The sequence below is a fragment of the Brassica oleracea genome, chromosome C9 (genome assembly GCF_000695525.1).
Source record: "Brassica oleracea var. oleracea cultivar TO1000 chromosome C9, BOL, whole genome shotgun sequence".
In the NCBI taxonomy this organism is placed as follows: Eukaryota; Viridiplantae; Streptophyta; class Magnoliopsida; order Brassicales; family Brassicaceae; genus Brassica; species Brassica oleracea.
The window spans coordinates 22,179,563-22,191,170 of NC_027756.1; the positions used below are offsets into that span (position 1 = coordinate 22,179,563).

The following is an 11,608-nucleotide window of genomic DNA, read 5'->3' on the forward strand; positions in this document are numbered from 1 at the left end:
TTGAAAGCCCGATGCGCACATTATGTCATGTACGACAACACCCTCTTCAGATAGAGCTCGACCAAAGCATTACTGCGGTGCATACATGGTCAAGAAGTCAGATGGGTCCTCGAAGAGACACACGAAGGCGCAGGTGGTAATCATTCAGGAGGACGAGCCTTAGCCATAAAAATCAAGCGACACAGACATTTCTGGCAGACAATGGTCGTAGATTGCGAAAAATTTGTATCCAAGTGCGAAAAGTGCCAGCGCCATTCCCCTATGATTCATCTACCAACGGAGCTCCTCTTAACCACTACGTCACCATATCCATTCATGAGATGGGCAATGGACATTGTTGGTCCAATGCCACCATCCAAACAGAAGCGCTATCTCCTGATCATGATTGATTACTTTACCAAATGGGTCGAGACTGAATCATACACAACTATACGCGCCCCCGACGTTCAGAAATTTGTTTGGAAAAACATCATCTGCCGCCACGGTCTCCCATACGAAATCGTCACCGATAATGGCTCTCAATTCATCTCAGCGACCTTCGAAAATTTCTGCGCTTTGTGGAAAATCAGATTAAGTAAATCTACACCAAGGAACCCTCAGGGAAACAGGCAAGCTGAGGCCACAAACAAGACGATCCTCGACGGAATCAAAAAACGTCTGGAAGAAACGAAAGGAGTTTGGGCTGACGAACTCGACGGCGTTCTCTGGTCACACCGCACGACACCACGCCGTTCCACGGGTATGACACCATTCTCCCTATCCCATGGAATGGAGGCAATGTCACCAGACGAAGTCAGCATCCCAAGCCTCCGTCAGCTCACACTCGCCGAAAATGAAGAGCTCAACAACTCAATGATCATCGACCACTTAGACCAAGTTGAAGAAAAACGGGACCAAGCTCTCCTCCGCGTCCAAAGTTATCAAAACTTGGCCGCTCGATACTATAACAAGAGAGTCAAAGGAAGGTTCTTTCAAATGAATGACCTCGTCATTCGCAAAGTCTTTGAAAACACTCGCGAGTGGAAACCAGGAAAACTCGGTGCGAACTGGGAAGGTCCATACCTGATTTCGAAAATCATCAAACCAGGTGTCTATGAACTCACCGAGATGAGCGGAGAGAAGGTCCCGAGATCGTGGAACTCCTTGAATCTCAAGCGATTTTACTACTAAGGAAATCTAAGAAGACCGGCGCACGCCTGATGTACCAAAAATAAGACTCCAGGAGGATCCGCCCCCTTAATCCAAGCATTTACTTTACTCGTAAAGGTGAACTACGGTCGGCTTGATCCCCGCCTGTGGGGTACATAGGCAACCTATCACGAGGCTCAGCTAGTTCTATAAAAAAAATATATAAAAAAATCTACCTAAGAAGAAGGCACAAGCAAGAAGACAGGCGCACCCCTGATATACCAAATATAAGACTCCAGGAGGATCCACCCCTTTTAATCTAAGCATTTACTTTCCTTGTAAAGGCGAACTACGGTCGGCTTGATCCCAGCCTGTGGGGGTACGTAGGCAACCTCTCATGAGGCTCAGCTAGTTCTATAAAAAATTCTATATTTTTCAAACAAATATCATGATACGACCATCTCTCACGTAAAAAAAAATATACGAGATCAGTTCTCAGTGATGCAGCTCCGCGCTCACACTTAACCAAATTTGCAAAAATATACAAGATCCGTTCTCAGTGCTACAGCTCCGCGCTCACACTTAACTAAATTTACAAAAATATACGAGATCCGTTCTTAGTGCCGTTCTCAGTGCTGCAGCTCCACGCTCACACTTAACTAAATTTGCAAAAATATACAAGATCCGTTCTCAGTGCTGCAGCTCCGCGCTCACACTTAACCAAATTTGCAAAAATATACGTGACCCGTTCCCAGTACTGCAGCTACGCGTTCACACTTAATCAAATTTTCAAAAAATTATGAGATCTATTCTCAGCGCTGCAGCTCCGCACTCACACTTAATCAAATTTGCAAAAAAAAAAATTACGAGATCCATTCTCAGTGCTGCAGCTCCGCGCTCACACTTAATCAAATTTGCAAAAATTACGAGATCCGTCCTCAAACGCCAACTCTACAACATCTCAGCGATCAAAGCCATACAAGGAAAAATAAAAACAAACATGAAGAATTCAAGCATCATATAAAAGGAGTCCAACATGATCGATCATAATAGCAAAAACCAACAAGAAGACCACCATCCATATCCGAAAAAGATCAACATGATCAAATCATAGCAAGCAAATAAAACCAAAGTCTTAAAAAACAGCAACAAAATAAAAGATAGAAGCGGCCACACAGGGCCTCGACAATCACACGAACCAAACTACGGGCGCGAAGGAACCTGACCCTCACGCCTCACAGCCGAAGCACATGCACGCTCAGCCACGCGACGACGCTTTGCTTCCTCACGAGGACGATCTTCCTCTTTACCTCTCGCCTTAGCCGCATCCTCAATCCCCGCAGTCAGAGAAAGATGAACAGGAGAGAGTGGACGAGTAAAATCAAAGGAAGGGAGATCAGCCAATTCATTAGGTTCAAACTCAACACGAACAACCAAGTTTGCCTTCTCTTTCCTCTGGACCAATTCATTCTCAAGATGCTTAACCTTACCATCAGGAATACTTATTCCCTCTTTCCTCCTCCTGGCAGCATCAAGCACTCCCATGATCTGATTCAATCCATGCATAGACGTGCGAACAACCTTCTGATTCTCCACATACCTCCGCACCTTTTTCATATGAGAATTGAAAGTAGCCAGCACATCATCATGTCTTGTTACTGCCCAACGATACTTCCTGCTCGCCACTTCCTTTTCCTTCTTAAAACGTTCCAAGTCGACCGCTTGACGCTTCTTCACCCGCTCAGCTTCCAAAGCTATCTTTGCAGTGAGTTTTTCAACTTCTTCCAATGCATCCGAGGACACTTTCTTCTCAGCCTCATACTTGCCGCACAGAGCCGCCTTTTCCTCGGAATTATCAGCCTTGTCCTTAATAGAAGCAAGCTTAGCCTTCGTTTTCTCAAGCTCCGCCTTCACCTCTTCAAGCTCCTCATCTTGATTAACCACCAATTTGTTCGCAAATTTTGTAGCCTGCACAAAAACAATACATAAAATTCTTTATTTCGAAACCACAAACTCATAAAATTAAGAAAAGCACACAAAAAAATTTGAAGAGAGAAACAATTATCTTACAATGGCCAAGTGACGAGCGAACTCTTGATACCACTCACCACGCCTAACTTGGTCAAAAGGCAAACCATCAACACCACCAGGTGATTGAAACAACTTGAAAAGATCACCACATCCCGAGGACAAACCGTTGAACGAATGCTCAAACGGTTCAAACGTAGCCTTCTCCGCAGCAGGCAACTCAACCACCGAAGGCAGCTCAACATCAGAGCTCGCAACTTTGCAAGATTTCGAAGCCGGCGCGTCCTTGGATGAATGACCAGCGGCAGCTCTTTTCTTCACAACCTTCTCACTGCCAGCAACAACAACCTCCCTTCCAGAAACACCAGTGGGCGGTACAGGAGATGTCGTGCTAGTAAGACCCATAACAATATTACGAGCAGATGTCAAAAGTTCCACACCGGGGGTACCAGACTAAACAACAGAAGCATCGGCACTACCTCCAGCAAAACAGTCAACCAAACTCGGAATCTCGCTCAAATCCATCTTCCTCCAACAAGCTACATTCGTAAAAAAGAAAACCGTACAAAATCAGTGACGTTTCAGAGCCAAGATCAAGCAATCAAAGGCATTTAACCCAGCAAAAAAAAAAGAAAAAAAAAAAGAAAAGAAAGAGTGTATATTTTCAACCTGAGTCAATAAACGGAATGCACTGCCAAACCTCCGACCGCCAGGCCTTAAAGTAGTCCACGCACTCACTATCACCAGGAGCAAGAGGAACACCAACTAAGTGACGACCTACAAAACAAGACAACAGTCAAATAAGAATTTTTTTAAACAAATACACCTATAAGAATTAAACTACCATTGTAAGATTTCCAACTACTCCTAAAAGGGGCACTCATATCAGAAACATCAGGAACCGGCGAAGTTGCAATTCGAACATAAAAAAACTTCTTAATCCAACATAAAGTTTTTCTCTTCCTCTCCCTTACAGCACCACAGCCAGTCTTCATAGACACATAAAAAGCCCCATCCGTCTTATCACACCGAGTAATATGCGCTATACGTTCAAACAAACATAGGCTCATGTGAACACCAATATCCGTGGCCGTGAACAGAGCCGCAACTATATTTCGAATTGCAGCAGGAGTAAGTTGAGCCAGTGCAATAAGATGATCATCACAATACGCCAGCAGCAACCTCGGGAGGGGAAACCACAAATGATACTCGGTGAACCAGAAGTCATAAACACAAAGCCACCCATCCGGAACCGTCCACGGACGTTCATCCTCGCCGGGAATACGCGCTTTTATGACGCCATTACAACAACAGTTGGCTGAGATCCACTTGATTGTATCATCATCAACAATAGAAGGAAATGACTCCGATGGATCCGGATGATTAACAAGAGGACCTATGAAACTCCTAGGCCTTTCCCTCGCCTTCCTAACCCTCGTTTTCTTCTTCTTCACATAGCCACAAGGATCACCAAAGGCATCAAGCGAATCAGCATGGGAGGCAGCCAAGCTTTCTTGTTTTATTTTTCTCAAAATATCGATAACGTTGGCTCGACGATCACTGCCTCCATCGGCATCATCCCTCTCATCGCCTACAACAGCGATTCCTAGACTACCACTAACACCGCTTTGCTCACCACTAAAACTATCCTGCTCATCACTAAAATCATCACACTCACCACTAAAATCACTACGTTCATCAAAACCATCTTGGTCACCCATCTCATCATCTCCAACAGCATCATAATCACCGTCACTAGCAAACTTTTCTTGCTCACTTTCCTCACCAACATTAACGTCACTGGTTCCATTCTGCTTATCATCGGCGTCTCCCAGAGCACCATCATCTTCAACATCAACGTTTTCAACATCATCATCTCGTCTATCATCTCCAGCGGCATTATCAAATTCACTATCAGCACCATCCACAGATTCCTCACTATGAGAACTCGAGTGCGAACTACCATCAGAGGAACTCGTAGTTTTCGACGACGACTCTCTCGCTCGAGAGGATTTCGCCAACTGCATCTACTCATGTTCCCAAACAGTTTCCAACATAGTCTTCTTCACCAAAGATGACTAACTCGAGACAACAGGAAGCGTTTTCAAAGACAACTTCGACCCTCCAACACCAGGCTCCGCCACCAAATTTGTCCTGTGCTCATCAAAAAGAAACCTGGTCCCTTCCTCGATCAAACTCGCGCTTACCCTGTCTTCTGCTTCACTTCCCGTAAGAGTACCTAACTCAACAACAATGACAGATTCGGCAATCTCCGACCACGACTTGCGGCCATCAGCAAGCTCCATCTTACGAACTAACAAAGACAGCTGCTCACAAGCAACCTTCCCATCCAACGGCATACCAATCGACGAACTCAGCTCCGACTTTTCCATCACCGACGGCATGCTTGGCACAACAGAAGATAAGTTCGGAATGAGAGACGGGCTCGAACCAGTAGACGACGAGCTCAACCCCACCTCACCGCGACACGGCTCTATCGACAACGGCAAGCTTGGGACAGCAAGCGACAAGCTCGAACCAAGAAATGAGCTAGGAACAGACGAGCTTGAAACAAAAGCCGAGCTCGTCCCCACCAATGGCAAGCTCGTGCCCTCCGCATCCAGACCACACTCTTTCATCGACAAAGGATCCGAAGCAGCAACAGACGAGATCGAACTCGAAGCCACCATCGACGAGTTCGGAGCAACAGGAGATGAGCTTGGAATCGCCACTAACGAGTGTGGAGCAACAGGAGACGAACTCAGAGCCAACATTGACAAGCTCGGAGCCGCCATTGACGAGTTCGGGACATCAGGAGGTGAGCTCGGAGCCGCCATCGACGAGCTCGGGACATCAGGAGGTGAGCTCGGAGCTGCCATCGACGAGCTCGGAACATCAGGAGGCGAACTTGGATCCGCCATCGACGAGCTCGTAACAACAGGAGATGAGCTTGAAGCCGCCATTAACGAGTTCGAAGCAACATGAGACGAATTCTGAACCACCGTTGACGAGCTCGGAGCCGCCATTAACAAGCTCGTGACATCAGGCGGCAAGCTCGGCGCCACCATTGACGAACTCTTCTCAAACCTTCTACGGGTGACGAGCTCAACCCCTTTTTAAACGAGCTCAGCCTCTCTTCTCCCACACCTCAGAACACGACCTCAACCCCTTTTCAAACGAACTCAGCCTCTCTTCTCCCACACCTCAGAACACGACCTCAACCCCTTTTCAAACGAACTTAGCCTCTCTTCCCCACATCACAGACCACGACCAAACAACCTTTTTTTTAAAAAAAACGAGCTCAACCTCTCTTCTCTCACACCACAGACCACGACCAAAACCCCTTGCTTCCGCCTGTTTTCAACGAGCACAGCCCTTTTTAGAAAAAAAAAAATGGCGGCAGAGAAGAGATAGGGAGCAAGGAGGACCACTCAAAAAAAAAAAATATAAAAACACCGATAAAAGATAAAAAGACAAGACACAAAAGAAAGTTTTTTTTTTTTTAACTTGCTTCCAAATGGGGGACAAAAACTAAAAAAAATAAGAGACCCAACCATCACTTATATAGGAAAGGAAAAACGTGTTGCCCTATTTCCCGACAATTCCCGAGCCTGACCTGATTTTCTCAGACAGAAGATTCCAGTAAGAATTCACCAAGATTCCACACTTGGCAAACTGTGGGGGGGGAGACAATTGTTGGAGATGAGCTTAGCACAGGTCCATTAAGAGCTAAGCCCAAAATCAGGCCCGACCAGTTAAACAACAATTGATGATTTCGCTAGAAGACAAAACGTACGTCACTATAAATAGAAGACGTCAGACTCATTGAAAGGACAGCCAGAAACGTACAGAAAGTACAGAAAATGAGAGCATCGCCTCTTCATCATAGACAAAGTGTTGGACGATCTCGACCACGTCCAGACGACCTCAGACCATAAAATAGAAAGATACTTGTTTAGACGAACTGTTTAAACGAGCATCTTTAGTTCTTGTAATTGACCGAGCTTGTTTATTCTTGACTATTAATACGAAAATCTCCACCCCTTTACATCATTTATAAATATTACATCATACCGGATATGGAAACAACACTAACCCTAGCTCTGCAAACAGGACAAGTCGCGGCTTTGAGCAACCAAGTGTCCACACACTTCCGATGGAACACGTGTCCGCAGCCGGGAAGGTTCCGACACCATTGTCCCTGTCTGAACCCATCAAGACAAACCACGCAATCGCTTCCGTACCTTGTGGTGGGTTCGTAGAATTTGAATTCTGGAAGCTTTTTAACGAATCTTGAAGATAAACCATCAGAGAATACGTGGCGGCGGTTACGTCGGCGACGTCGTAGGTGGCGATGGAGAGAGGAGATGAGGAAAGGGAGAAGAAGAAGAGATGCGATGCTGAGAAGGAGGAGGAAGAGAAAGAATACTGATATCATGATAGCGCCTACGAGGAAGAGAGAGAGAATTTTCGTTTTGGGCTTTGGCGGTGGTGGTGGTGGAGACGCCGAGGTATACGGTGTCTCGCCGTAGATTCTGTTATCATTCGTCGGAGGCATCGCACAATAAAAAGAATTCGTTTTTGGCTTCTCTGTCTTGTTTCTTTTACACCTGAATCTAATGGGAAAAGCTGAACACGGAATGCTTCGATATTTTTGTGAGCTGAAGTTCTAAAAATGAGAGATATTTCTTTTTTGAAACATGACGCAATCATAAAGTTTACAGAGAAACGGTCATGTGTCAGTGATTTTTAATTTTACTTTGGGCTTTGGATCATGTGAAAGCACTTTTAATATGGTTTTGTTTTGGCTCCATGTCGGAAATTTATAACAGGTATGTATCGAGCTATATAATAATACCTTCTTTTTCTTTTTTGAGCAACATAATAATAATACCTTATGTCTGTCTAGGCGTGGGCATATTAACCGAAACCCAAATCCGAACCGATCCAAAAAATTCAAACCGAAAACCGAACCGAAGTTTAAAAAAACCCGAACAGGTTTAGGATTCAACCAGTCCGGATATCCGTACCCGATTGGTTATATCCGATACCCGAACCAATTACCCGAAGTACCCGAATATATATATTACTAACCCTAAGCTTACATCTTCCATTCTCATTCATCTTTCCGTCTTCTCTTTCTTCAACGTATATGTTCAATACATACTTAAACTCATTTTATGACCGATTACATGTACGAATCACTATACTTTGCGATTTTGATTTATGTTTGACTACAAGTAGGATTTGCGGTTTGTTTTTTATTTGTTCTTTACACATGCATGAGCTCAAACATTCATGATTATCCAGGTTTGATTTCTGTTTAATTTTGATGTCTTTTTTATTTTGATTTATGAATAGATGGATTTTTTACCATTTTCTATTCAGGATAATACAAATAGAAATTACACAAAGAAAAAGAATACAAACTCGTGTTCCTCAACGTAATAACAAATCAGAAAGATCATAAATCTTATATTAAGTTGTTCAATCTTCTAACTTCAACAATATTGTTTCTAGTCTCACAAAGGCAAATCAAGGATAAATAGATTTTTTTTATTTGTTACACAGTTCGGTTATACCCGAAATGTTAAATTGAAGAAAGAAATGGAGCCAAAGGAGGAGTTGAGTTGAGTTTGGGTCTTGTGCAAGAATAGGGCAAGTCTTCCAGAGATTGTCTGATAGGCTTCAGGAGTGTTATAGAAGGGCTTCAGAGGAGTCTAAGATACTATGAAGCTGGTGCAAACATAGGGTCAAGTCCAGGAGGGACTTAGACACCATTTGGAGATAGTTGGGTGATAGTGCGAAAATAAGGTGAGGTACAGACAGGTGGTCCGTACCATCGACCGTACTTGTTCCGGATAAACCCGAAGTGAAGAAGTGCAAAGATAGGGCGCCGGTTCAGAAAGAAGAGAGGCGACCTGAGCTGTAGCAGCTTGTGGACGTTTGTGGATAAGGCCAGGCTGTCATGAGCTGAAGTGAGCTGCAAAGTTAAAGGAGCATGGACCATGTATCTGGTCTGATACATGGGAATGTTCATAGGAGCTTATAAGCAGCCAATCAGAAGCCAGCCCTTGCCTTGGCCAGATTTGAATTAACCAATCAGACACCATCATCTATCATCCAATCACAAGACATCACACAAATTGCAAACTCACCCTCCATCCTAGCCATCCATTCATCTCAAGTTATTTCTATCCATTAGATTAAGGGTTTATGTAATTGCAAAGTGTAAAACCTATATAAAGGCTATGCAGTGGCGATTTGTAACCCTAAGGGAGTAAGGGGGATTCCCCCTCTCCACTTCATGAATGAAAAACTTGTTCTTGAATCTGAAACCTAATCTCTAATCTCTTATTCTCCTAATCTCCCAGTCACTTAATCTCTGTTCCTAAGTCTCTTATTCTCTCATAAACACTCTCATCAATCTCTCTTTCTAAATCACCTAGAGCAAGCTCTCATCTTTCTCCATTGGAGTTTATACACACACATACAACCAGAGAAGAGAACTCTACAAATCTCATATGGAATCAGAGCCAGGTTCATCAGAACATGAGCTGAAGCTTCCGCAAGTCCACAGCTCACGCTTCACCTCAAAACCAAACCATTGAGGCTTTCCCATCCGGTTCAGTCCCTTGTGAAAAAGAAGGCTGAAGCTTGGCGATTTCCCTTGGTTCCTCATCATGTTCTCTACCTGCTCAGATGGAGATTATCCTTGGAGGCAAAGGCGTATGGAGAGGCCTAACTAACCTGACTCCAAAGCTCTTTGTCCAAGAGAAGTTTCACATCCGGCTACAAGAGTATGGTGTGAAGAGTTTGGCGCCTAGATGTTCTGAAGAAAGGAGGGTCTTTTGAGTTGATGGTACAAGATGGTGGCCATGAACTGAAGGAGAAGGAGGTGGGTGATGATCCAGACTCTCATATCCAACTAAAGCCATGGCCGGTTTCACAAAATGCAAAAGGAATCAACCTGGTTTCTTGTTGTAAGCGATTCCATAAACCATCTTGATATTGAGCTTGTGTTGTTGACTGGTTGTGATGTTCTGATGTGATTGAAAACCTGAGGATTGTTTAAAAGATTACTAAATGAAATAAAATGAATTTAGAATCTGTCGCAGGATGCTTAAAGAGCTTGGTTTCCTAGTAATCCTTACATCGTACTAGTTATACTAGGTTTACTAGCAGCAGTGTAAGCGCTTTGAAAAATGTCTAGTAACTTATAAGTATTACGAGGATTACTTGATATGTTAATATGCTTAGCTCTGGTTCATAATGGTGCTTGTTGTGATTGATTGAATCTGCTTGCATACATGGATTGAAACCGAATTGAAAGCTGTTGCATATAGTCTTGTGGCTGTCTTACATTGAAGCATTAGATTCATGTCTAAATTGCTGAGTAAAGAAGCTTTAAAAATGCCTAAGTGGCTTTCATAAATCTGGAAAAGAAAGTGCTTGTGCTTAGAGAGGTTGCTTGCAAGGATAGAACTTGAAAATGACTTGTTTTAATCTATTGCAATGCTTGTGAGATTGAGAACCAAACTTGATGATTAATCAAGAATTGAGCCCAATACTCTTGTGTCTTATCTTTACTGGAGTATGAGTGGTGTTTCAGGTTCACAAGAAGTGTTCTTGGCTCACCACCTATCCAAGACAAGAGGAAGACTTGATCCATTGTGTGGAGCAATGGGAAGATACTTGTGTGTAGAAGCCGGTTTAAGAAGCGCAGGCCACGAGGTTGTTGAGCTCCTGGTTCAAGACACACAAGAAGAAGAAGGTCACCATCTAAGTCATGAGGAAGGCCGGTGATCTGAGGGTACTTCAAGCTGAAGGCAAAAAGGGTGGATCAGTGATTTAAGCCCAGCTGTTAGGGTGGTGTGCTCCTGGTCTTGAAGTTCATTGAGGCTCATTTCAAGCTTGAACCTATACTCAATTCAAACTTGCGGTGGGGATTCAAATGAGCAACCTGAAGAGCCAAAGTTCAAGACATGTTTCCTCCTTATCATTACAAGAAAATGATAAGATGAAGCCTATTGCCAACATTCTGTGGAGAAGTCCACAGCCTGCTCCAAAGAGGGTAGAGAGGATGTTGTGACAATGGAGAGATGAAGCCTATTGCCAACACTCTGTGGAGAAGTCCACAGCCTGCTTCAAAGAGGGTAGAGAGGATGTTGTGACAATGGAGAGATGAAGCCTATTTCTGTCCATGGTGGTTTAGTCACCATAGCCTACACATCAGATGAGTGTAGAGAGGACATTAGACATGCAAGGAAGAGCATCAGAAGAGGGTAGAGAGGATGTTGTGACAATGGAGAGATGAACCCTATTGCCAACATTCTGTGGAGAAGTCCGCAGCCTGCTCCAAAGAGGGTAGAGAAGATGTTGTGACAATGGAGAGATGAAGCCTATTGCCAACATTCTGTGGAGAAGTCCACAGCCTGCTCCAAAGAGGGTA

The 11,608-nt window shown here is 44.0% G+C and overlaps 3 protein-coding genes across 4 annotated transcripts; all 3 read right to left on the minus strand.

Annotated features, from left to right (window-relative positions):
- Positions 1 to 2,129: 2,129 nt before the first annotated feature.
- On the minus strand, positions 2,130 to 6,228 carry LOC106318935. 2 transcript variants are annotated; one of them, XR_001265406.1, is made up of 4 exons: positions 4,001 to 6,228; positions 3,826 to 3,933; positions 3,199 to 3,695; positions 3,027 to 3,059 (listed from the first exon to the last, which is right to left on the minus strand). XR_001265406.1 is itself a non-coding variant. In XM_013757105.1 (3 exons), exons 2-3 carry the CDS (start codon positions 3,559 to 3,561, stop codon positions 2,332 to 2,334), a joined length of 1,128 nt encoding a protein of 375 aa, XP_013612559.1. In that variant the 5' UTR covers positions 3,562 to 3,695; positions 3,826 to 4,237; the 3' UTR covers positions 2,130 to 2,331. The 2 variants fall into 2 exon arrangements, 1 of the variants encoding a protein (XP_013612559.1); XM_013757105.1 differs by having other exon boundaries at positions 2,130 to 3,096; positions 3,826 to 4,237.
- LOC106314570 (signaling mucin HKR1-like) lies at positions 5,235 to 6,224 on the minus strand. Its single transcript, XM_013752424.1, has one exon. It carries the CDS (start codon positions 6,222 to 6,224, stop codon positions 5,235 to 5,237), a length of 990 nt encoding a protein of 329 aa, XP_013607878.1.
- Positions 6,229 to 7,197: 969 nt separating the features above from the next.
- Positions 7,198 to 7,805, minus strand: LOC106317480 (RING-H2 finger protein ATL56-like). Its single transcript, XM_013755291.1, has one exon. It carries the CDS (start codon positions 7,712 to 7,714, stop codon positions 7,220 to 7,222), a length of 495 nt encoding a protein of 164 aa, XP_013610745.1. The 5' UTR covers positions 7,715 to 7,805; the 3' UTR covers positions 7,198 to 7,219.
- Positions 7,806 to 11,608: the final 3,803 nt, after the last annotated feature.